General features: G+C 38.4%; 1 protein-coding gene across 4 annotated transcripts in view; it reads left to right on the top strand.

The window, feature by feature from the left end:
- The window catches only part of EPB41L4A (erythrocyte membrane protein band 4.1 like 4A), a 262,232-nt gene that overhangs the window by 222,133 nt on the left and 12,762 nt on the right, over positions 1 to 27,337 (top strand). For 2 of the 4 annotated variants that reach the window (XM_043595339.1, XM_043595367.1), the window contains exons 17-19: positions 2,863 to 2,910; positions 3,913 to 3,990; positions 16,010 to 16,129. In XM_043595339.1, coding sequence (XP_043451274.1) covers positions 2,863 to 2,910; positions 3,913 to 3,990; positions 16,010 to 16,129 — 246 coding nt within the window. The remainder of the gene's footprint in view (positions 1 to 2,862; positions 2,911 to 3,912; positions 3,991 to 16,009; positions 16,130 to 27,337) is intronic. The other 2 variants (XM_043595348.1, XM_043595359.1) reach the window with 2 other exon arrangements.

Here is a 27,337-nt window from a genome sequence, read left to right as displayed (position 1 = left end):
AATGTCTTAGAAGTATAATTATCTTTAGGAAAAAGAAAATTTTGATATGAGAAGAACAAGTGGGAATTCTTAGACTTCATATTCCTGTGGCAGAATTTAAAATAATCAGTAGAAGGTTTGGAAGGTAAAGTTAAGGAAATCATCCCCAAAGCAGAACAAAAACAAAACAGATATGTGGAAATAAGGATAAAAATGATCAAACCTAGATATCAAACATTTGACTAATGAAATTTCTAGGGAGGAAAAAAAAGAAAATGCAGGAGAGGAAACTATTAAAGAAGTAGTATAAGTATAACAAAGTATAACATATCCCAGACTGAATAATCAAACTTTATAGAGAGAAGCTACTGGACATTTGGCATAATAGATTAGAAAATTAGATCTATTCCAAGATCCATTATCATTAAATTTTAAAGCATTATAGGTTAAGAGAGGTTTTGTAAAAGTTGGAAGGAGGGAGGATTATGAGAAAAAAAGTTCATGCACAAATGTTGACAAATCAGAATGGTGACTTTGGGCTCATTAACAGCAATATCAGAGAAAGAAGATAAGCATTGCCTTCAAAATGCTGAGGGGACGTTCTTTTAAATTTAGGATTTTAAGCCCAGATAAACTATAATTACATAGTCAAATAAAGATATTTTGAGAAATTCCAGTTCTAAAAAAAAAAAAAATATGTACCTGACATGCAGACTTTCTTTGTTAACAACTGAAAGATATGTTCTCCAAAAACAAGACAAGGAGTCATGGCAACTAGAAATAGGGGGTCCATTACAAAGAAGCAGAAAGAATTCCCTGGATTTTAGTGAAGAGAGTAATCAGAGTGATATTTCTGCAGCAGTACTAGGGAATAGACCATCCGGATGTGAGCAGGAGGGCACAGGGGTCCAGGGAAGATGTCCTAAGTGTTCATACATCTCAGGAAGAGTTTTGTAGCTCTCAGAGTTTAGGTGAAGAATCAGTGATAAGAATAAGGAAAACTAAGGAAATGATATGTACATAGAAAACCAGGCAATTATTGTCTCTTAAAATAATTGTAAAACCAATACAAGAATGGAATTGTATTCCTTAAACACTGTATAGATAATCTGTGAACATATATATAGTTGTGTTTATACTAAATAAAAATTATTGAAAATTTTGATATAAGGACAGAGACCTCTCAACATTATGTTGTTTGATATATGTATTTTTAAGAAATGGGGGAATGTGGCATGAGCCATGTCTGCCCATCAGAGTGTGAAGGCACATGTAATAAAGGGTTAAGGAACAGAGATAAGGAGCTTAGGCACCTCTCTTAAGAAGTTTGGTGCTTTGGAGGAGAGAGGATAGACTGGGAAAAAGATGAAGGGGGATGTGGAGTCAAGTAGATGTGTGCGTGTTTAAATAGTAGAAACTTGATAACGTGAAAAGCTGGTAAAAGAATTTTCCATAAGGACAAGTCAGGGATAAGACAGTAGTTACTGAAAGTCATTGAGAAGTTAAGAGGTGATAGGACCCACACAACACAGGTGGAGAGACTGACCTTAGTTGTGAGGACAGATCTGTAAATAACAGAGGAAGATGTAGGCATTTTTTATTTTTGGTAACAGGAAGATGAAAGAGTTGCCATCTGATGGCTACTTTTGCCTTTGGAAGGAGAGAACAAAGTCAACTGCCGATGCAGAGGGACCAGTGTATCAGAGGGTTACAAGGTAAAAAGGGTTTGAAACTGCTTTGCAGAGAGAGAGTATTTAGATCATAGAAAGGCGTTAGGATGTTGTGGATTCACCCGAAGTTTATGAACATGGATTTGTAGTGTAACTAATATGCCCTTTTGTGTAACTCCCTCCAGCACTGCTCAGCTAGCTGTTGAAGGCTGGCTTAGAGGACCTGGATAGTTTGATTTACCCGTGAATGGGATCTTGCCCAAAAGGCTGAACCAAAAACAGAGAGTTGGAGGAAGTTCTGGGTCTTGGCACACATGTTATCGAAATGAGGGAAATCTCAGTTGAGTCAGGAAGAAGGCCAAGAAAAGCTGACGGAAAGTAGCAAGGTCAATAAACAAACGGTCCTATTGAGATCAAAGAAAGGTAGAATGGAAGTAGTGGAAAAAAGCAATAATAATAACAGCTAACATTTACTGGGTGCTTCAGTGAGTCAGGTCCTACTCTGTGCATTTTAAATGTATTAATTCATTTTATCCTCATAACAACTCTTGTGGGAGGTTCCATTAAAACTAAAGCACTTAGTAGAGAAGTAAAAATTACACAACTCCTCAGTGGAGGAGATGGGAGTCACGTTCAGGTTGTCTGGCTCCAGAGCCTGCATGTTTAACCAGGAGGCCCCATCAAAGCTGTTCAGAGGTATAAACAGGAAGGGGAAGAGATTGTGGTCACAGACCAAAGTTTGGAGGTGGTTATAGATGATAATGTCCAAAGTGTGGCCATGATGTGGATTGCTGAGTTATCGTAAAGAGATCATCCGAAAAATGGTCAAGGGACTTGGTCACGGGCCAGGGTGTTGGAAAGGACATGTAAGTGAGAGCTGACGTCATTTAGATTATGGCAGAACTTGACTGGGCAGATTACAGACCTAGGAACTGCAGACAACCCTAGCTTCAGATGAATAGAATTTAACAGACGTGTTGTGCATTGTTGTTTGTAGACTGTCTGCAACCTCTGTTAGGTTGCTGGCTTTTTGAGGCCAGTGTTCTGTTCTACTTCTGGGACTGGGTGTATTGTGTGATTTAAATATTTGGTGAATGAAAGAATACAAAACTGAGATGCATTAACTGAAGTGAAACTCATTTTGCTGTGTTTTCCTTAGCCAACTGATCACTTTCTATTTTCTTTAATATCTTCATTTATTTGTTTTCTATAGGAAAGCCCATAACAGTGGTGAAGACTCAGATCTAAAGCAAAGGAGGAGGTAAAAAAGTAAAAATGGAAGGAGGGTCAGGGAGAGGGAGGAAGGATTAGCACTACTCAGAGTTGAAGCAAGAACGGGGATTTTTTTGTTGTTGTCGTTATGATTTTATTAGTGGCTACTTTAAGGCTATGATCAAAAAATTGACTTTCAAATGCCACTTTTGGCTTCAGTTGTTTCTCAGTCTTACCTTCTGTAGCATCCTTAGCAATTTCTCTTTTTTTCTGCTTCATTGTATCTCAGAGGAACTCTCTTCGTTATCTATTGCTATATTAAAACCACCCCAAAATTTAGTGGCTTAAAGCAACAACCATATATATGTTATATGATTCTGTTGATGAACAGGTTGGTTTCACTAGTCTCACATGAAGCTGCTGTCAAATGGCAGCTAGGACTGGAATATTCAAGAGGCCTTTCTCTCTCATGTCTTTTGTCTTGGCGGAATGGTAGGAGGCCTGGGGCTTCTTTCTCTCTATGGTCTCTCTCCCTGGCTGGTCTAGGCTTCTTGAGATGGCAGCCGGGAGGAAGCAGGAGCTACCAGCCCTGTTAAGAGATAGTCCTGGAGCTGGCAGGGTATCCCTTCCATGTCATTCTGTTGATGAAGTCAGTCACAGGGCCAGGGCTAATTCAAGGGGAGGGGAAATAGACTCTACCTCTGTCGATGGGTGGGGGATGTGACAGGACTTTGTATCCATAGTTAGTCTACCACAGGGACTTAGAGCTTTGCCGTGTCAGAGTTCTGTTGGAAGTGCTTGATTTTGTGGTCTTTTTGGGGAGCATGGTGACATTTGCCTTCATCTGCTTTCACATGTCTGTAGACTCATTCGGCTGTCTTACTGAATTGAGTAACACTGACTGAGGGAGGGATGATACAGCTACTTATGTTTGGCTTAGTCATTTCACTGCAAAAGTCATTCCAAAGAACCAATATGAACCTTCCTGAAATTTTTTTATTTGTCATAAATGTGGTTTTTTTTTCTTTTGTTCTTCTCATTTTGTCCTCAGGTCACGCTCACGCTGTAACACGAGCAGTGGTAGTGAATCAGAAAATTCTAATAGAGAACACCGGAAAAAGAGAAACAGGTAATATCTGAAACCGTAGTTATCTGGAACTCCAAAATCAGAGGTGGCTGCTGGTGGTAGAAGCTGTGCATCCTCTATTTTTAAGCCTGATTTTCTCCTCTGTGTTTAATAAGGAATCTGGCACTGTTTTAAAGCACTATTTTAGGAAACTGCAGCTCTTTGAACTGAGCGTCTGATCTTTATAATAAGATGATTAAATAACTTGGCAATCAGGGTCTCTTCTTGTTAATTAAAAAAAAAAAGATGATCTATATTTAGGTGCAATGTGTAGTGAGTTTGTTTAAGGATGGTAAGAAATTTTGCCATTTTTAGAGGAATTTCTCCCTGAAGTATCTTTTTTTTTTTAATTTTTTTTAACGTTTTATTTATTTTTGAGACAGAGAGAGACAGAGCATGAACAGGGGAGGGTCAGCGAGAGGGAGACACAGAATCTGAAACAGGCTCCAGGCTCTGAGCTGTCAGCACAGAGCCCGACGCGGGGCTCCAACTCACGGACCGCGAGATCATGACCTGAGCCGAAGTCGGCCGCTTAACCGACTGAGCCACCCAGGCACCCCTCCCTGAAGTATCTTTTAACTGACATTACCATATTTTGCCCAGCCAAAACGGAGAGACTCATTGTTTCATAGATGTACATGAAAATATGCATTTATATTCATGTCAGGAACATACAATTAGATGGATAAATGTATTTAGTTCATATCTTTAAGACTGCTATTTAAAGGCTCATTCTTAAGAGCTTGTTAATAATATCATTTAACATGTACTCAGTATTAGTGATAGCTTAATGCCTTAATCAGTTCTCCCTATTCCCAAAGTATTTATTGAACAAGAAGTGTTCACATAGTGAAAGAGCACCATATGAGGAAAGAGAGGGATTTGGTTTCTGGTTGTCTCAGCTTCTAACCCAGTGGTTCCCAACCGGGGGCAATTTTGTCCTGCCCTTCCACTCTCTGAGGACATTCAGCAATGTTTTGAGACACTTTTGATTGTCACAGTTGGGTGGGGGGATTGCTATTGGCCAGGGGAGCTACTAAATATCCTGCAATGCACAGGACAGCCCTCTCCCACCCAAGACGTATCTGGTCCAAAAAATGTTAGTAGTGCCACCACTAGGAAACTCATTCCCACCTCATGGGGAGCTCTGGCCTGGTTGCTTTACTTTTCTGGGTCGTCTTTTTCCCTTGTGTAAAGTGAGGAAGTCAGAGGAGATAATCCCTAAGGTCTTTCTTTAGTACTTGAAGCCCTCGTGCTTGGCACACACTGAATTGTCCTGCCTAACTCTAAAGCCTGTGTCATAATAGCCCAGACAGCATTGTAAGAGCAGATCGTTTTCTTAGGAAAGTTTTCTCTGTGGAACCTTCTTAGGGGCTGGAGTCACACTAGATAGAGGTAACATCTCAGTGTGTTATGACACCCTTCTCAAGGAAATGATTATGGTTTCTTCATCTGCAAAAGCCCAAGTGTGGAGGGTAGCTTTCCCTCAGGTGACTTCTTCCTACTCTGAAATTCAGTATCTGCATAAAGAACACAAAACATAGCAAAAAACAAAAAAACAGCTTTTCCTCCTATTTGTACTTATGATCAAGCCAGTATCTTAACAAATTTATTTGTTTTGCTTGTTGTATTCTAACTTATGCTCATAGATGCCCTGGTCTCAACTTCTCAGAAGGTTACCTGTTAAAAAAAATTGTCTTTTGGGGGCACCTGGGTGGCTCAATCGGTTAAGTGTCCAACTTGGGCTCAGGTCATGATCTCGCCGTTTATGAGTTCTAGCTCCGCATTGGGCTCTGTGCTGTTAGCACAGGGCCTGCTTTAGATCCTCTGTCTCCCTCTCTCTCTCTCTCTCTCTCTCTCTCTCTGCCCCTCCCTCCCCTCTCAAAAATAAATAAACATTAAAAAAAATGTCTTTTGGGACCCAAAGTGCTCATGGTGACATTTGCTGTTACAAATGAAATACCCTGTAAAAGTTGCCAACAAGTCCTTAAATATTCCATTCCCGATCTAGTTGGAGCAGCTTTAATATTCCTCATAGGTGTTTTCTCCCTCACGAGTTTCTCCCTTTGCCTTCCATGAGTGATTTTGTAGATTGGCTTTCTTTCTAGTGTGTTTAGTAGTGTATTCTAGAGTGGTGGTGGCTCTGAATGTTGACATGCCATTATACTCTGTAAGGTATTAATGAGAAATCACTTTCAAACACACTCTGACCCAAAGCCTTTCCAACTCATTTATTTTGCCAGTAGAAGTACTGCCCCAGGGTTACATAAGTTGCCTGTTGTCTGTGTAAGATGGAGTCTAGGGTCGAGTTCTCAGGACCCTAGCAAAAACTAGGCAGAGGGGAAAATATGTCTTCTAGTTCCATTTTCTCCTGAAAGTGGTGCAGCAGGTGACAGTGTGCAGGGAGGAAGGGGGGACAGAAACATCGTATTGCCTTTGGGTGCCGTTTCCTCATTATGTTATGCTATCGCTAACCCTTCTGTCCAATTATTAGCCTTTTAGATTTTGCCAGAACCCATTCATTCCACATCAGGATGCAGAGATCTGAATATTTAAACTGCAGCCCTACTGACAGTCCTGTTGAGTCTTCTGTCTGTGATGAAGGGTTGTTTCCTCGTGTCTGACTTCCTACTTGTTCAAAGACTCCTTTTTGGGGGAGAGGATGAATCTCTTCAACCTTACCCTGCCTTATCTCAGCCAGTAGTGTGACACAACCAAGCTCTCAGTAGCATCCTTTGTGTTTTTATTAAAGGAACCTGGTAACCCTAGAAAGGGGCAAACTGAATCCTGAGCATGCTGATGTGCTACTTCCTGCCAGCAAATTCTCTAAATTCAGCCCCAATACTTCATTACCTTTGAAACCAGAGCCTGCACTTGACACACCCCACTTTCCTGTCTCCCTGGGGGAACTGTACCCTGGGACAGCCAGTCAAAGATTGTACAGATATGTTTTTTGAATGTTTTGAAGCCTCTGCTGTGTCTAGTGGAACTTCAGGCAGAGTCAGGGTTACTTTTTGGAGATGTGTATATTCTTTGTGGTTTTGGGGATGTTGTTCCCTTTGTCACTCCTTCTTGCTGGATTATTTATTTTTTTATTTTTAATTTTTTAAAATGTTTATTTATTTTTGAGAGAAAGAGAGATAGAGTGCAAGCAGGAGAGGGAGTAGGGAGAGGGAGACACAGAATCTGAAGCAGGTTCCAGGTTCTGAGCTGTCAGCACAGAGCCCGACGCGGGGCTCAAACTCATGGAGTGTGAGATCATGACCTGAGCTGAAGTCAGACGCTTAACCAATGGAGCCACCTGGGCACCTCTTGCTGGATTATTTTTTTAACATAAAGAAGTCTTACCTATTAGATTTGAAGCCCCTCTATTGAAATACTGGGTGTTATTTTTTAGTTTAGTTTATCTACAATGTCTACCCACTGGAGCATAATCTGCTTTGCTGTTCCCATGGATAACAATTTAAACATCTCTGATTTTGTGTGAGGAGAACTACAAGTTAATAAAACAATATTTATAAATCAGCTTTACCCAAAGCAGTACTTATGGCTTTTAACAACCATTAAAAGTAAATAATAAGGGGCAACTGGGTGGCTCAGCCTTTTGAGCTTCCAGCTTTGGCTCAGGTCATGATCTCACAGTTCATGGGTTTGAGCCCACATTGGGCTTTGTGCTGATAGTACGGAACCTGCTTCAATTCTCTGTCTCCCTCTCTCCCTCTGCCCTTCCCCCTCTTGTGTTCTCTCTCCCTCCCTCCCTCCCTCCCTCCCTCCCTCCCTCTCTCCCTCTCTCCCTCCCTCCCTCTCTCTCAAAAATAAATAAATGTTAAAAAAAAGAAAAAAATTTGAGGTGCCTGGGTGGCTCAGTCGGTTAAGCATCTGACTTTGTCTTGGGTCATGATCTCACCATTCGTGGGTTCGAGCCCCATGTCAGGCTCTGTGCTGACAGCTTGGAGTCTGGAGCCTGCTTCAAATTCTGTGTCTCCCTCTCTCTCTGATCCTCCCCTGCTCATGCTCTGTCTGTCTCTCTCTCTCTCTCTCTCTCTCTCAAAAATAAACACAAAAAAATTTTTTAAAAAAGGAAAAAATAATTCGTACCAACTCTGGAAGGCTAATATTAGGAACAAAGATTATTCCAGTTTGAGAAACACATAGCTGCAGGGAAGCACATCCTCTCTCTCCTCTGGGTCCAGAGCTAGTCCAAAGTTACTGAGGCTAGACAGGTGAGGTTTCTGTTGTCACTTGTGTGTTAACGCTGGGCTTTCAGTCCGCGTCATTTCCTATGGCACGAGAAGGCTCTGCTTCCTCCTTTATTTTGGGGACCTGTTGATGTCTTTCTTTACACCTTTCCATCTTAGTTATTTCTTTACTATTTTTGTAATCTGGATGAGTACCCTACAGTTTTTTTCTAGGTTTTGAGATTTGAGAAGACGGTTTTTTACTCCTTTGTTGGGGCACTGTTTGTTGTTATAAAATATAAGATGACAGGGGTCCCTGCATGGCTCAGTTGGTTAAACGTCTGACTCTTGATTTTGGCTCAGGTCATGATCTCATGGATCATGGGATTGAGCCCCACATTGGGCTCTGCACTGACAGCTTGGAGCCTGCTTGGGATTCTCTCTCTCTGTCTCTCTCTGTCTCTCTCCCCCTCCCCCATTCATGTGCACATGTTCTCTTTCTCTAAATAAGTAAGTATTAAATAACATCTAAGATGACAAAAGCCTTATTTTCCCCTTAGTGTCTCTGCTTATAGCTTCATCTCTGTCCTCCTACCTCCCTTTTTAATCTATCATATTATTTTTCCTCACTCAGTTTCTTTCTTTTCTTTTCTTAGCTTCTCTCCACTCTTTCTTCCTTTCTTTTGTCTTCTCTGAGTTATGTCTCCATGTAGGAGCCAGGGACGTGTCAGAAAAAAACCCAAGGATGTGGGTCAGGGTCTCGGTTCTGTCTTGTACTGGTATGTGACCTTGCGCAACTCTTTAAACCAATTTAAATCTGAGTTTTCTCATCTTTAAAGTGGGGTGTATACCAATCTTTGTCATTGAATGGGTCACTATAAAGATAAATGAAATCTAGGAAATGAGAGAATTTGATGGTGGAACCATGTAGTCTGATAGCTGACCTTTGAAATTATGGCCTCTTCTTTGCCTGTCTCTGCTCTCTTCCACCCCTTTCTCCAGCTTTTCCCACGTTTCTTTAGTCTCATATTCCTTTCTCCCACTTACTCTACCTTTACACATTTGGTTGTTTTCAGACCAGACCTTCTTATCCTCTGATTCATCAATAGGTTTTAGTAGATTTTAGGTCCCTATGTGTTTCCAAGTATATGATTTTCTGGTGATAGGGTCTGTAGCTTTTATCAGATTCTTAAGGGGGTGTCTTTGTAACCCCAAACAGTTATAAAGTGGTCATTATGATCTAAACTATGAAGAAAAGATTGATATTAGCAAATGAAATTGGTACTTCACTTCACTGGCAGGGTTAACTAAAATGCTTAAGTTTTCTTTAAAGATTGCTTACTTTGCTCTGCTGATTTATGAAACAATCAGTTGGACTAAATTTATCAAATTGGGAACCTACCAAGTACAAGGCAGTATGAAGCTAATGATCTATATGGATATTAGATTATATTTTTTTTATGAGTTAGAATTTTGAATCTTGCACCTGAGATCAGAAGTCTCAGCCAGCCTGTCTCTATAGGTTTGAGCCTATGGGCCTTGCTCTGGACTTGCCCAGGATATATGTTGAAGGAGAACCTCGGAAGTAGACTTACAGTGTGAAACCTTTCACAAACCAGCTTTCCCTTCAAATACCTTGAGCTTAATAAAATATCCATTACATTCAAAGAACCCAGTCTGCAAAATATCCTATGTGCTCTTGATGAAAATCAGCAGTCCTTTGAGCATTTACTGGGGAGCATCTGTGGATTATTTAGTCATTAGCTTAGTCAAGAGGTTTGTAAAGATCCTTTCTACTTTGAAAAGTAGAAAGTGCCCTGCATACATACACAGATACTATTAGATTAATGAGAACATTCAGCACTGTTCAGTTTTATCTGAAGTCCCTGATATATATATATATAAAATGATACCCTTTAACAAAAAAGAGAAGTTGGTGTTTCTAACAAATTGATTCTACCACAAATGTTGTTAGAATTTCTTCTTGCACTTTTAGATATCTTTAGAGTCTGTATTTGAATAATGGGGTAAAATGGTTTTAAATATTGAATACATTATTGCTTTTTTTAAAAAAAGAGGGGCCCCTCGGTAGTTCAGTCTGTTGAACTTCCGACTTTGGCTCAGGTCATGATCTTGCTCTTCCTGAGTTCGAGCCCCACATCAGGCTCTCTGCTGTCAGCACAGAGCCTGCTTCAGATCCTCTGCCCCCCTCTTTCTGCTCTTTCCCCACTCATACTCTATCTCAAAAATAAACATTTTAAAAATTTAAAAAGAAAAAAAAAGGAAGAAGAAAGAAACTGTCTTCTATGGCACTGTAACAGGGATGATACATCTGAGTAGGGAAAATCTAGAGGATGAATATTTTGGTAGGGTTTTCTTGTTGTTAGAGTCATTAAAAAAAAAAAAACAACAACACTTCATTATCTTTGTGCCCAAGGAAAAAGATGAGTTTTGAACGATAACAAGCTTAAACCAGTGGGTATTTTTTCCCCATAGCCTGAAAATAGGTTTCCTTGTAAGCATTCCCTATTGCCCTGTCCCTGATTTAGGTAAGGGCTGCAAACAAGGTAAAAATTGTGGGTATGGTGAAGGCAGTTCATGCAAAGCCAATAAAAACAATGCTCACCATGGTACAGATTGTAAGGGTTACGGATTTCCACTTTAATAAGTCATGTCAAGATTTGGGTGTTTGATAGGGACGATTTAGAGCTTCCAGGGCATAATCAAAGTTGACAGAGATGACTCTGGTAGTGCTGAGCTGTAGCAACCGAGGAATGCTATCAGATTACTGAGTGAGTGCAAAGCAGGTTGCAAAATTAGGAAAACAGAAAGAGTTTGAAAGGAAAATTGCACAAGTAGCCCATTTTTGTAGGGAGAGCATAAGGAATAAGTGGAAGAGACAGAAATACCTTTAACGTCAAATCAGAATAATATATTGATGGTAGGGGGAGGTTGGGAAAAGCAAATGAATTTTTTGCTTGCTGGTCTTTGGGGAGTATGTCGACAGATGCCTGGAACCAACAAATTTCCCAAGGGAAGAAATATTACTGAAAAAATAGATGAAGATTGGTTTATAGCAGGTGATCCAAAAATGAATGAATTGATGAGAAACACAAGTCCACCATCACTTGGGACCTGCAGGCTTAATATTAGCAATGGAGTGGCCATATGAAGCAATTGTCTGGAGAATTGTGCTATACCTGAAGAATAGAGGTTGGTTTCAATGTGTCTGACTGGCTTGGAAATAAAACACAAATAGAGAAAACATAGAGTTTTAAAACTAGAAAGGATCTTTGCAATAATTTGGTAGGTGAAGAATCTGAGAGTTGATCAGAGATGAGCAGTTTCCCCAGAGCTGGGACGAGGCAGAGCTCAGGAGCCCATGTCTTGCTCATGTTACCTTGAAGCTTCATTCTACATTTGCTCCATGGGCTTTCTCAGGTTCAGCATTAAACGTGGCCTTTATCCCAGTGAATGAGAAATGAGTTAAGAACTGGCATAAAGGAAGGTCCTATTAAGAACAAAACTCCTCAGGTAAAGGTGGGGGGCAAAGTGAGACCCATGGGGTTTGTGTAAGAATTCATTTGGTAATGTGAGGAATTTGGTAGAAGAGGCAGAACTATAATTGGGAAGTAGGAAAGAAAAGACTAGGAATAGTCATTACCTTCATTATTGTTATCAAGTGATTATATGGCATTTCATCTTCAAAACCTTTTGCAGACTTTAATTGTCAAGTGCAGTCATAATCAAAATTGCATAGATCATCTGGAAAAGTAGGATGTTGAAGTTTGGCAAGACATGTAGGAAATATATTAGAATTCTCTTATTCTGAAACATTGTTGGGATATACCTTATTCTAAAGCAATGGTCTCCCTTAAATATTGATTAAAAAATGAAAGCCTTGTTATGATAAGTCTTCTTAACCCAGCTGTTAACTCTCCTTACTTGTGGATGAGGAGATAGACAAAATATGACGAATGTTGTTATTACCTTGGAGAGTACATGAAAGAAACAATTAATATTTTTGAGGTTCACTTCTATTTTATTTTAATTTGTTTAATGTTTATTTTTGACAGAGACAGAGCACTAGCGGGGAGGAGGGGGACAGAGACAGAGAGGGAGACACAGAATCTGAAATAGGCTCCAGGCTCTGATGCGGGCCTCGAACTTGGAAACCGGGTACAGTGAGATCATGACCTGAGCCAAAGTTGGATGCCCACTGAGCCGCCTAGGCGCCCCTGAGGGTCACTTTTAAATGCAACATCTGAAAATGAATACATCCCTAGTATAACCCACAGTGGACTCCTTTTTCCCCCTTGAGACTTTCATGACTATCTGTCCTGTAAGAGTACATTTTGACTTTTTAAAAGGTATTATGTCAATAACAATGCTTGCAGTGTTTTTATTCTTCAAAATATGAATCTCTACATCAAAATTAAAATATAGCAGAAGAGCAAAAAAAGCAACACTGGTATATCCCATACCTAGGGATAAATGAGACAAGGCAGAATCATAGGGGATGCCTTTCACCCAAATGTCTATTTCTTTATTCTTTCATGCACAAAATAGTTCACTCCTGCCTTTTAAGGATTGAGCATTATAATATTCTTGCTTCCAAGAGCTAGGATTTTTCCTTTCCACACTGTACCTGTGTTTTCTGGAGCACTTCAGGGATGGAAGAAATGACACTTTCATTCTTGTAATGAGGCACCATTAACCAGCAACCATTTGTAAGGGTGTAATTTCAAACTTCATTACAGATTTAGGTAGCCACACAACCTCATTACTTGGGAAAATGTGCTTCTGTTGTGACTCTCCAATGAGCCTTACATTTTTAATGCACCTTGTTAGAATATTTATGAGATAGTATCACCAGTAGAGGGCATCTGTCTCTGAAACATGTGGATGTTACCTGACAGGGTTTCACTGCCCTCACTTTAGAGTCTTCTGTTAGAAAAACAGAAGTTATAGGTACATGCCATAGTCTGAAATTCTTTCCGATTTAGTTTTTATTACTAGCAAGGTATTGGAACTATGTGTGGTCATGTCTTTGTCTTATTTTTATTTTTATTTTTTAATTATCAGGGTAAAGTCTCAGTATGAAGGTAATGAGCTAAAGTCCACACTGGAAGAGAATGAGAGTATAGTAATTGTGCTTCCTTTTAAATGTCTATCCTCTGGGTAAAGTATATTTGCCATGCTGGTAGGCTTGACCTCTGAAAAATATTAAAAGATGCTGACATCCTGGTGAAAAAAATTTAACATTGTGAAATTTAGTCTTGCCCATGAACTGTGCAGCAAATTGGCTTAGAATGGAAGCTATGGTCTAAAAGACTCCAGGGTGAGGAGTTAGGAGACCTGGGTTTTATGTGTTTTTCTGGGAAGTTGAGGTGTGGGTTCCTGTGGGAGGGGAAGTAACTCCTGCCAGCCTGACATATTCCCATTGAGTGTCTCTTCCTAACTCTGGGTCCCTCATGTCCTGGGAGTGTCCAAGAATTGTTCCCCCACTGGACTGTCACATGATAACATAGAGTGGTTCAGAGATTGTAGGTTCTGGCTATGAAAATACATATACGTGTGTGTGTGTGTGTGTGTGTGTGTGTGTGTGTGTGTGTGTATGCATGTGACATTTTCAAGTGGGAATGTTTGTTTCAAAGAATAACAATTATAATCTCAAGTAGTATACATTCTCATATTTTTCTTTGGATCTAATTTTTTTAAATGTTTATTTTAGTGAAAGAGAAAGAGTGGGGGAGGGGCAGAGGGGAGGGAGAGAGGATCCCAAGCAAGCTCCACACTTGTAGTGCTGAGCCCAACACAGGGCTCGAACTCACGACCTATAAGATCATTGAAATCAAGAGTCAGATGCTTAACTGACTGAGCCACCCAGGTACCCCTAGAAATTTCTAATATTAAAGTCTATAGCAATGTATATTCAATTTTAATTTCCTCTGTACATGCTGTGAGAGAGAGAACTATGTTTCTGAATCTGAAACATGGCATCACTGTATCCTGTTAATTTTCATATAACAGCCTATTAGAAATGAAAGCTTTAGTGAGGAAACACAGTTCAAAGGCTTGAAGTGTGTTACAGATAATTTTTTACCTAACACAATTTCTCTTTAATCTAGAGAGATTTAAATAGTTTCTTCTTCATAAGCTACTATAGTTTTTAACTTGAATTTGCTTTACATTGTCTTTAACTTATTTGTGAAATGAATTATTTGTCACCCATCTACTGATTTGCATTTATAAGCAAATCTAGATATCCACCCCATGGTCTGTACTAAGTGCTGTTCACAGGGCAACCAAAAGACATCTGTTAAGAGAGAGAAAATGTCTCCAGACTTGTCTGTCTGTTCTTCTCATTTTTTTTTTTTTTGAAGCAGTTATTCTCATATAGTCACAGTTTTGTGATGATGACCTTACAGTTCCATGCTGCTGTCCCACACCCTGGGAGCATCAGCGTGTGAAATGAATACTCCAGAGCAACTTCCTGAAGAACTAACAAAAACTTTAAGTTAAATATTCAAATAACAGGTGTTTGATTTTTGTAGAGAATACCCATGGCTTCATAGAATCATTGCAGTGCATTTCAGACAGGATTGCTTTAACTAATACTTCTTCCCAACCTGTATTACCTCTGTTATTAGAAAGACTTGATACAGGAGCACCTGGGTGGCTCAGTTGGTTAAGTGTCTGACTTCACTCAGGTCATGATCTCACAGTTTGTGAGTTTGAGTCCCATGTCGGCGCTGTGCTGACCACTCGGAGCCTGGAGCCTGCTTCAGATTCTGTGTCTCTCTCTCTGCCCCCACCCGCTCACACTCTGTCTCTCTCTCTCAAAAATAAATAAACATTAAACAAATTATTCAAAAAAAAAGAAGAAGAAGAAAGAAAGACTTGATACACCAAAAATCCAAAACTTCTGCAGTGTGGTGCATGGATAGGCATTGTTAGGTTCAAACAGGATTTGAACATTCAGAATTGGTTGTCAGCACTTGAAAATTGGAAGAGTTCACTTTAAAAGCCCAAATTTGTGGATTATCCTTAAAAAAAAAATCAGAGGATTTAGAAACACTGTCCGATCTCACATGGCAGCTGCCTGTATCCCCCAGTAGCCGCCACCCTGGGTTTTCCTTTCCCTTGTTTACATTCCCTGCCTGGCCCCTGTCTGCAGGAGTGTTGAACCTTGCCTGCCTCTTGGCCAGGTGAGGCTGCGCTCATCAGAATGGCATGTACCTGCTCAGCGGCTAACACACGGTGCCACCACTTGTGGCTTCTTGTACTTCTGGTTTTCTATCTTAAAAATGGGAATTGTATCTGGCACCTTTCGTTCATGAAAAATTTGACAATTAGTGTGAAATTTTAAGAGTACTTCAAAGTAAAATTATTTATTGCTACTTTGGTTAGTACATTTAAAAAATATTTTGTTTCATGATTTTAGAATGGCTCTATAGCAGACACTAACTGTTTCTTTAGTCAAACATTAAATATGTTTTAAATGAGGTTTTTGTTTGACATGCCTATTTCTTAGAAGCTTTTAAGCCAAAGAGAGAAGTTTGAAACTAATATATACTTCCATATTTATGTATAAATATTCTAACATACTTATATGTGTGTGTATACACTTACCTACTTATGGATATATTAATCCAGTTAATACATCTTAGCTTTAAGTGATTTTAATAAAACTGTTCCTTGAATAACTTTTCATTTCTTAATAAGTTTTCAATAACTTATTTGATAACTTCTTAACTTTTAAAACCAAGTTTAGGATGAACCAAAAACTAGAGCACCACATGTGTGAATATTAACTTGAGATGAATGGTCTTTCTTTTCAGAATACGTCAGGAGAATGATATGGTTGATTCAGCGCCTCAGTGGGAAGCTGTATTAAGGAGACAAAAGGAAAAAAATCAGGCGGACCCCAACAACAGACGATCCAGACATAGATCTCGCTCGTACGTGGATTCTTTTTGTAGCTTTCTTCAAAAACACTGAGCTTGAAGTAGCATGCAGATTCTTGGGCAGATTGGGCTGTCTCTTTGAGGTCTAAAGTGATTGTAGTTCAACCAGGATTGTCCCATTGTTTGTCATATTTACCTTCTTATGTTTGTGGCACTCATTAACTATATCTGAAGCCATAGAAGTTGGAGCAGTGCCAAAACAAAATGTCAGAAACGAGGCTATCAAAACTATGTTTTATTTTGTTTTGTTTTGTTTTTAAACAAAGCATACATTCAACCGAGTAAGTAGGCGTAGTCTTTGTTCTGGAGCCTGGCTCTTGGTGAAGTACCTGCTGTTTCTCTCAATTGGAGTCTGCAGAATTCTCTGAAGTCTTGTTTGAGATTGAACCAGATGTGAATATCTTCCTATTAAATTACCATTTGTGAGCAGTAGTCAGTGAGTGATTCATTACACCCCAATGTTGGGATTTGCCTGCTCCTTCTGTTGCTAGGCAATGCCATGTGTGAGCACAATTACCCGTAATGATGAGATTGCCAGTCCCCCAGATTAATTTTCTTTTGAGCTGATAAAATTTTTATGTTTTTTTTAAATGTGTGCATCATCCAGATTTAGATATCCCCATCCCCACACCCCTTCTCAAAGCTTACCTTTTGAAAGTGAGCTGGGACTAACTACCCATCCCTTTGTGATCTTAGGTGGTTAGTTGTCTGGTGTTGCTTATTTGTGGAGGAAGGGATTAGTGTCTCAGAATGGTGGAAGGATGCCAGGGAGTGGATGCAGAGACAAGCTGTAGGTAGGTGAGGGGCTTCCAGGGAGTCAGGCAGAAGGGTGCAGCTCAAGTTAACAGAGGCCAGGAGAGGATTCTAGACGATACACCTCAGAACCCTGTGTGACTCTAAGGGATGCTTTTTAGTCTTAGATGCTTAACTTTTTAATTGGAAGTTATCCTAGAGTTTGCTTTTATCGGTAGTACATCATATTGAGTGATGTCTGCTTCTTTTGTAATAAAAAATTTGCAAGTTGTCACTATGCAGTGTACCACTCCCTTACAGATTTATTCATTGCTCCATAATGTTTTTGTTGTGGAACCTAATTAAAATATTCAATTTAAAGCAGAAGTTAATAAAAAGTTTCCTTGTCTTGGATACCACCTTCCCCCAGCTCCATTATAAAAGAGAGGTTTAGAACTGGAAGAATCAAGACCTCATTGTTGACAGTTTAACCAAAAGGCACAGAATCCCCAAGATCAGGATGCAACATACTCACGGGTAAATCTTTTGTAATCACGCTTTTACCTTTCCATGTGGAATCTTCTTCTATGAGGGACTTTCTATACACAATGTTTGGTGACTTGTTAAATCTTAAAAAAACATGTTTAATTTTTCTAATAATTTCTAAAACATTCTAAATTCAATTAAGTGCCAGTACTAAATTTCATTTATTAAAAAGGGAAAAGTAAAATAAAATTAGGAAAAATTTTATATATAAAATTTAAGGAGGTCAAAAAAACATTACTTGAAGCAATATGTAAAATTTTTGAGTAATAGTCCATTGTATGATTTACCACAATTTGTTTATCCATTCTTCTCTTGATGGACATATGGATGGTTTCCAGTTTTTGCTATTATGTTAAAAGTTGCTATAGATATTCATACAAGTGTATCCCTGGAGTATGTTATTTTATGCCCTGGGATAGATACCTGAGTGGAATTGCTGGATTAAAGGATATTTCTAACCATATTATATGTAATAGTAACTACCACCGTGATTTCCAGGGAGGCTGAATCATTTTATACCCCCACTAGCAATGAATGAGAGTTCTAATTCTGTCCCATTCTTGCAGATACTTAGTTTTGTCTTATTAGTTTTAGGTAGTCTACTTGGCCTGAAGAGGTATTCCATGATGGTTTCGATTAACATTTGCCTGATGACTAATGATGTTAACCACATTTTCCTGTGCTTTTTGGTTGTTCATATATCTTCACTTTTAGTGTTAAAGTTTTTGCCCATTTAAATTGGATTAAAATTAAGGATTAATTAAGGATTGTTTCCTTTTTATTATTTATATGTAGCATTCTTTATGTAGTCTGGATATAAGTTCTTTTTCAGATATGTGTATGGTGTATATTTTCTTCCTGGCTGTGGTTTGCTTTATCATGTTCTTAACATTGTCTTTTGATAAGCAGACTTTCTAAATTTCAGTGAAGACCAATGTATCATTTTGTTTTCATTTATAGTTAAGACTTTTTTATATCTTAAGGAATATGGGCCTACCCTAAAGTTGCAAAGGTGTTCTCCTATCTTTTTCTAGCAGGTTTATAGATTTTGCTTTTGTATTTAGGTCTGTCATCCATCTAGAATTAATTGTCCAGTATGTGTGAGGTAGAGGTAGATATTGAGAAGTTTTTTCCAGTTGTTTATGCACTATTCCAGTACCATTTGTTACAAAAAAGACTATCTTTATTGAAATGCCTTGGGGCCTTGGTTGAAAATCAATTGACTGCTTATATGTGGGCCATTGATCTAGTTGTCTATCCCTAAGCCACCAAGTTGTCTTGGTTACTGTAGCTTTATAGTAAGACTTGAATCAGGCAGTGTAAATTCTCTAATTTTTTTTTTCAAGATTGCTTTAGCTATTTTAGGTCTTTTCAGTTCTGTGTGAATTTTTGAATCAGCTTGTTAGCTTCTACCAAAAACTAAAAAATAGACTTTAGACTTACACTGAATCTACAGGTCAGTTTGGAGAAAATTCTTAACCATCCATTTATTTAAGTCTCTTAACAACTTTCAGCAGTGTTTCTTGGATTTCAGGACAGAGTTATTGCATTTATTTTGTTACATTTAACCCTAAATGGTTAATATTTTTAATGGTACTGAACTGTCCTTTAAAAAATGTTATTCTCCAATTGTTGGTTAGTAGATAGGAACACAAATTATTTTTTGATATTAATATTGTATCTTGCCATCCTGCAACCTTGTTAAATTGATTTCATATCTCCAGAAGCTTTTTTTTTTTTAATTTCTTAGAATTTCCCACATTTACAGTCCCATTGTTTGTGACCAGGGACTAATTCCCTTTATTTCTATTTTTTTTTCTTTTTATTTCTGTTTTTTCCTTAATGCACTTGCTAGATCTTCCATTTTAGTGTTGTATTACAATTTTGAAAAGAAGTGTTATGAAAGGAGACCTCCTTGGCCTGTTCTTTTTCCTATAGAGGAAACATTCAATATGTTAAGTATGATGCTAGCTGTAAGACTGAGGAAGATCCATTCTGTTTCTAGTGTAAGAGGTTTTTTTTTTTTTTATCATGAATGAATTTTGAATTTTGTTATAAGCTTTTTCTGCATCTGAGGTGACTGTATATGGGTTTTATTCTTTATGCTGTTAGTGGGAGAATTACAGTGATTTGCTTTGAATGATACATCCTTGCATTCCTGAGATAAGCCCTCAGGGTCATGATGTATTATCTTTTCTGTATATTGTGGGATTCTATTTGATACTATTTTGTTGAGAAACACTGGTCTATAATTTTCTTGTAGTAAGTATCTTTGTCAGGTTTCTGGCAATGGGGTTTTACTGGTCATTTAAAATAATTTGGGAAGTGTTCCCTTTTTCTTCATTTTCTGAAAGAGTGAAGTAAAAAATTAACATTATTCCTTCCTTAAATATTTGATATAATTCACCAGTAAAACCATCTCTGTCTGGAATTTCCTTAGTGGAAAGTTTCAAATTATAAACTTGATTTCTTAAACAGATAGTGATAAATTAGGCTATTCAGGTTTTTTACTCTTTTTGTGTGAGTTTGAGTAATATATGTTTTTTTTTTTAATTTTTTTTTCAACGTTTTTTATTTATTTTTGGGACAGAGAGAGACAGAGCAGGAACGGGGGAGGGGCAGAGAGAGAGGGAGACACAGAATCAGAAACAGGCTCCAGGCTCTGAGCCATCAGCCCAGAGCCTGACGCGGGGCTCGAACTCCCGGATCGCGAGATTGTGACTTGGCTGAAGTCGGACGCTTAACCGACTGCGCCACCCAGGCGCCCCATGTAATATATGTTTTAAAAGGAGTTTGTTCATTTTATCTAACTTGTCAAATCTTTTAGCAAAAACTTGTTCATAATAATGCTTTAGTGTCTTTTTAACATCTGTTGTGATATTACCTCTTTTATTCCTGATGTTGATTGTATTTCTCTTAATTTTCCCTTAATCTATCTTTTCAGAGAACTTTGGGTTTTTCTTTGTTGTCTATTTCATTGATTTCCACTCTTTATTATTTCTTTCTGTTTATTTTGTCTTTTATTCTTTTTTCATCTTCTTAAGATGACAACGATTTTAAACCTTTTTTAAAAATGTTTTTTATTACATTTGAGAGAGAGAGAGCACACAAGTGGTGGAGGGGCAGAGAGAGAGAGGGAGACACGGAATCTAAGTCGTCAGCACAGAGCCCTATGCCAGGTTTGAACTTGTGTGAACTGCAAGATCATGACCTGATCTGAAGTTGGCTGCTTAACCAACTGAGCCACCCAGGCATTCTGCAAACCATTCTCCTTTTTAAATATAAGTACAGAGTTGCAGATTTCCCTCCAACTATATGTCACATATTTTAATAAGTGTTTTCATTATCATGTAATTCAAAATAATTTTTAATTTCTCTTGTGATTTCTTTGACGGTGGACTTTTTTTAGTAGTGTGTTGATTAATTTCCAGATATTAGGGGGTTTTCTAGATACCTCATTAGTATTGATTTTTTTATGTTTATTTTTGAAAGAGAGAGAGAGAGAGAGAGAGAGAGAGAGAGAGACGGGGGAGGGGCAGAGAGAGAGGGGGACAGAGTATCTGAAGTGGGCTTTGTGCTGACAGCAGAGAGTCCGACGTGGACCTCAAACTCATAAGCTGTGAGATCATGACCTGAGCCAAAGTTGGAAGCTCAAAAGGCTGAGCCACCCAGGTTGTGCCTATTATTGATATCTAATTTAATTCCATTGTGATAAAATAATCTGTAAGATTTTAATCCCTTGAAATTTATTGAGACTTGTTTTATGACCTAGCATATGATGATGAATGATCTGATGGACTTGGGAAGAATGAGTATTCTCAGTCATTGGGTGTAGTCTATAAATGTCAAGTATATCTAGTTAGCTGATGGTGTTCTGATGGCCTCTGTCTTTTCCAATTTGTTTACTCTCCAGTCATTGAGTGAGAGGGATGTTAAAATTTCCAAAGATGATTATGAATTTATCTGTTTTAGTTCTGTCATGTTTTTTAAAGTCTTTTTATTTATTTTGAGAGAGAGAGAGAGAGAAAGAGAGAGAGAGAGAGGGAGAACCCAAGTGGGGGAGGGGCAGAGGGAGAGGGAGAGAGAGAGAATGCCAAGCAGGCTTTGCATTGTCAGTGTCGATGCAGGGCTCAATCTCACCCAACCATGAGATCATGACCCCAGCCAAAATAAAGAGTAGGAAGGTTAACTGAGCCACCCAAGTGCCCCAGTTCTGTCAGTTTTTGCTTAAAGTTATTTTGAAGCTCTGGTATATTTGCAATTATTTTTTGTCTTCCTGAGGAATTGACTGTTTTATTATAGTGAAATGTTTTCTTTTTGCTGGTAATATTCTTTTCCCTATGTCTACTATACACACAGGCACACAAACTCTTATGTGTGTATATATATAACCATTACAAATCTTTTTCATGCTCACTGTTTGAATGTTATGTACTTGTAATTCTTTTATTTTAAGCCAAAGTATGTCTTTTTTTTTTTTTTTTTTTTGAGAGAGAGAGAGAGAGAGACAGAGAGAGAGAGAGGATGCAGGAGCAGAGGATGGGCAGAGGGAGAGGGAGAGAAAATGTCGGGCAGGCTCCATGCCCCGTGCAGAGTTCCTCACACTCAATCTCATGCCTGTGAGATCATGATCTGAGCCTCAATCAGGAGTTGGTGGCTTAACTAACTGAGCCACCAGGCACCACCAAAGTATGTCTCTATATTTAGAGTCCATCTTTTGATTACTTGTAGACAGCAAATGGTTGGTCTTTTTTTTTTTTTTAATCAAGTCTGACCATCTCTACCTTTTAAATTGAATGTTAGTATATTTACAGTTAATATAATTATTAATACATTAATAGCCTCCTATCTTGCTCTTTTTCCTATTTATCTTTTTTGTTGCTTTGTTCCTCCTTTCCTATTATATTTTGTGTTAAATGGATACTTTGGTTCTCCATTTTACTTTTAATTAACATCTTCCCTATACTTATTATTTTTTTCTTTAGTGGTTTCTCCATGGCTTACAGTATGGTTCTTTAATTTATCATAATGTGTTTAGGATTAATATCATAATATTTCATGTAAAATGCATGTAAAATTTTATGTAATATTTTATGTAAAATTTAGAAAAACATAGCTCCATTTATTCCCTCTCTTTTTCCTTTGTGCTACTGGCATATAGTTTAATTTTGCATGTTAATAGCCCCATATTATAATGTTATTATCTTGGCTTAAACAGTTTAGTTGTTTTTTAAAGAAATTAAGAAAAGAGGGGGGAAAAGTTATAGTAATGTAGTAGGCAGAAAACAGTCCCCTAGATAGGTCCACATCTTAACCTCCATGACATGTAAGTATTTTATGTTAGATGACAAAGGGAAATTAAGGTTGCAGGTAGAATTAAGATTGTTAATCAGTTGACCTTCTGCCAGGGATATTTTCCTGAGTTACCCAAATGGGCTCAAAGTAATCAGAAGGGTTCTTAAAAAGTGGAAGAAAAGACAGAAGAGGGAGTGAAAATTATTCAGTTTGAACTCAATCTGCTATAGTTGGCTTTAAAGATGGAGGAAGGGGCAATGAGCCAAAGAATGTGGGCAGCTTCTAAAGTTGGAAGAGGTAGGGGAATGGATTTTCTTCTAGAGCTTCCAGAAAGTAATGCATCCCTGTCACAGCTTGATTTTAGTCCAGTGAGACCTTGGTCAGATTTCTGATCTACAGAACTGTAAGATAAAAAAAATTGTGTTGTTTTAGCATAAGAGACTCTTAAAAACTGAGAACAAACTAAGGGTTAATGGGGGGTGGGAGGGAGAGGGGGGTGGGTGATGGGTATTGAGGAGGACACCTTTTGGGATGAGCACTGGGTGTTGTATGGAAACCAATTTGACAATAAATTTCATATTAAAAAAAATTTGTGTTGTTTTAAGCCATTAAATTTGTGGCAATTTTCTACAGCAGCAATAGAAAATGAATACAGTGGGGTGCCTGGGTGGCTCAGTCAGCTAAACATCCAACTCTTGATTTCAGCTCAGGTCATGATCTCACAGTTTGTGGGCTCAAGCCCACAAGCCCCACATCAGGCTCTGCACTGGTAGGGTGGAACCTACTTTGGATTCTCTCCCTCTCTCTCTGCCCCTCCCCAGCTTAGGCACATACACTCTTTTTCTCTCTCTCAAAGATAAATAAGCAAAAAAGAATGAATACAGTTACCCACATATTTACTATGACCAGTGTGTTTTATTTCTTCCTCTAGATCTGACATTTCATTTTCCTTCCTTCAGCATTTCTTGTAGTACCAGTCTGCAGATGAGGAATTCTCTTCGTTTATGTGAAGATGTCTTTATCTTACCCTTGTTTGGAGCAGATGTTTTCACTAGCTATATGACTCTAAGTTGATAGTTTTTTCTTTCACACTTAAAGAGATTGTTCTGTTGTGTTCTGGTTGCTGTCATTTCTGATAAGTCTATCTTCATTCCATAGGCACTGTATGGAATTTGTCTTTTGTTTCACCAGCTACTTTTATGATTTTTTTTTCATTATCTTTTTATTTGTTTGACTATGGTATAGCTAAATGTCATCTTTATATTTATTATTTATGTTTCTGTAATTTGATGTTTTTCACCAAATTTAGGAGACTTTTGGCCATTATATTTTCCAATTCTTTTTCCTGACCCATTCAGTCTTCTGTTTCTTGGGTATCAAATTGTATATATGCTAGACCATTTAATATTGTCCCAAAAGCAACTAAGGTTTTGTTCATTTATAAAATATTTTTTCCCCTTTAAATTTTGATTTCTGTTGACTTGTTTTCAGCTTAGTCAATTCTTTTCGCCCTGTGTTATCCAGTCTCCTCTTAAAGCTCTCTGACTTTTACTTTTGTTCTTCTAATAGTTTTCATTTCTCTGTTGAGATTTCCCATGTATTCATTTATTATGTCCATATTTTCCTAGAAGTTGTTATATACATATTTACAAGATGTTTTAAAGCTCTTGTTTATGAATTCCCACATTTAAAAATATTTCTATTGACTACTTTTATTATTTTTAGATTATGATTATATTTATCTCTCTACATATATAATAATTTTTTATTGTATGCAGAAAATTTATTTTTTAAAGATTTTATTATTTTTTTTTAAGTTTATTTATTTATTTTTAGAGAGAGAATGAGTGAGTAAGCAGGGGAGGGGCATGGAGAGAGAATCCCAAGCAGACATGGGTCTCAAACTCACAAACCATGAGATTGTGACCTGAGCCAAAACCAAGAGTTGGACACTTAACTGCCTGAGGCACCCAGGTGCCCCTAAAGCTTTTATTTTTAAATAATCTCTACACCAACATGGAGCTCGAACCCATAACCCTAAGATCAAGAGTTGTATGCTGTACTGATTGAGCCAGCCAGGCACCCCATATATGCTGAAAATTTTAGATGATGTCTAATTAGGAGGTCTGGATTATGCTGCCTTTCTTTAAAAAAAAATTTTTTTTAACGTTTATTCACTTTTTTTTTGAGAGACAGAGACACAGCATGAGCAGGGGAGGGGAAGAGAGAGGGAGACACAGCATCCGAAGCAGGCTCCAGGCTCTGAGCTGTCAGCACATAGCCTGACGTGGAACTTGAACTCACAGACCATGAGATCATGACCTGAGCCGAAGTCAGACGCCTAACTAACCGAGCCACCCAGGCGCCCCTATGCTGTCTTTCTTTAAAGAGTCAAATTTTGTTCAGGCAGGTGGCTAAATTACTGGTGGCTACTTTCAATCTTATTTTTTATGCTTGGGTTTATGCTTTGGTAGTGTGGGACTTTTTAGACTTTTTTATTACTTTAGGATGTTTTTTTACTTTAGGCTTCATCCCCATTCCTAAAGCTTGGCCTTTCTGGAGTCTTAATTGAAGCATACAGTGTTCAGCATGGCTCTTCCACAGCAACTGCATCAGACTCTGTCTCCTACCACTTCACTTCTCTGGTGTCTCTGCTCGGCTCTAAGTCTTACAGCAGCTTCTCTCTGTTAGGCCTCATATAGTCTTACCCCGCTTATGTAGAGATTAAGTGCAATGAATATACTCAGCCATCCTCTTAAGGAAAACCCCGTACAGACTTCTGAAGTCCCCTTTCTAATTTTATCCTGCATTGTAAATTCCAGCCTGATCAGTAGCCTCACATTCTGATCTCTGCCTCCCCAGCCACGTGAGACTGTTGCCTCTCGAGCTCCACTTCCCTGTCCCATACTGGGAAAGTCCCCCCAGAGAAAACTGAAGCAAATGAGGGGGATTGCCTTGTGCTTCTCTTCTCTCAAACATCATAGGCTTATCTTGTCTGTTGCCCAAAGTCTGAGAAACAGTTGCTTTGTATATTTTGTTTTATTTTATAGTCCTTGAGGAGGGAAGGGTCCCTCTGAAACCAGTTATTCCATTGTGTCCAGAAGCAGAGGTTCAGAATGCCCTTTTGAGGTAGAGATATGCCTTTAAACTCAGTATTGCTTTTATCAGATCAGCTGAAATCAGAAAAGAATCCAGTGGTACTTTAAACTTAAAATATTATTTAAACTTTAATTTTAATCTTATTTACATGATAAAAATATCAGATCAGGTACAGGATTATCTCAGAAAAATGCAGTCGTGGGAGAGAACCCCATTAAGAGTTTGATGTGCATCTTTCTGGAATTTAGGTTTAAAGCAAACCATAAAAAAGATTTAGCAAATATTTGGGATGACTTTGTTACTGAACTTGGTTGATTAAGTATATAGCTGATATGACCAAAATGCAGTTAAAGAAATTCCAAGTGAAAAAAAAAATCTATTTGAAGAGTAGTTCATTCAGAAGTTACTCTACCTCCTTGGTAAAAAGCAGACTGAGAAGGAGAAAGGACATAGGAAGAGCAACTGGAAAACCTCTGGGGTGGGCTAGGTGTAAGAGGTGGTTTTAGCTCAGAAATGAAGAGAAGTGGATGAAAACACATTTTGGAAGCAGGGCTGGCGGATTTGGGAGTGTGACAGGTATTTTGCATGAATTTGCAATCTGGGACTGATGGGTGGAGCGGGAAGTCACGAGGTTTTACTGAGGTGGGTGAGATGGGCTGGAGATGTGTGTGGGCAGAGTGTCAAGATTTTTGTTTTGTTAGGTTTGAGAAACCAAGTGTGTAATCAAATGGAAATGTCAAGTAGACAACTGGATAAAACTGTTACAACTCTGCAAGATGATGGAATACCTACCTTATATGGACAAACTGAGCTCTCTTTCATTTGAGCTATGACATTAAAAACCTGAGGTTTGTTGACAACTAAGAAAGTTATTTGCTGGGTGCCATTGTCAGACCTCTGCTTTCTGGGCCTCCCCAATGTTAGCTTACTGCCTAATCTCCATGAACTCCCAGTGTCATCTCTACAAACAGTTAATACCATTTTCATATTGCTGAAAATTCAAGTCCTATATGACAAGTACCTGTGATATCATACTTGGGATTACAGTTACTATAGTAAGTTCTCTAGGTCTTGGGCAATCTCTAGAAATGCTGTAAGGTACTGATTTTTTTCCCTTGAGATAAAGAGGAGGTGAGATGTGAAGAGAGCAGGGTGGGGCCAACTCAAATGAAGATTATAATTTGATTCTGTGCAAATTTAGGAACCACTACTGCTTTTTTCTTAATGTTTTTTTTTAATTAAAAAAATTTTTTTTTTTTTAATTTTAGAGAGAGAGAGACAGGGAGAAGGGGAGAGGGAGAGAGAGAGAATCCTAGGCATGCTCCACGCTCAGTGCAGAGCCCAGCCCAATGCCGGGCTTGATCCCACGACCCTGGGATAATGACCTGAGCCAAAACCAAGAATCAGATGCTTAACTGACTGAGCCACTCAGGCACCCCAAGAATCGCTACTGCTTTTTTAAAAAATGGTAACATGACTAGAGCAGGATCTGAGAAAGTAATTAAAATTGTTCTTCACATATAATTAACA

This window comes from Prionailurus bengalensis, chromosome A1 (assembly GCF_016509475.1).
Source record: "Prionailurus bengalensis isolate Pbe53 chromosome A1, Fcat_Pben_1.1_paternal_pri, whole genome shotgun sequence".
NCBI classification, from domain to species: Eukaryota; Metazoa; Chordata; class Mammalia; order Carnivora; family Felidae; genus Prionailurus; species Prionailurus bengalensis.
The sequence above is the reverse complement of the archived record's forward strand: the minus strand, read 5'-3'. Positions and strand labels throughout refer to the sequence as shown.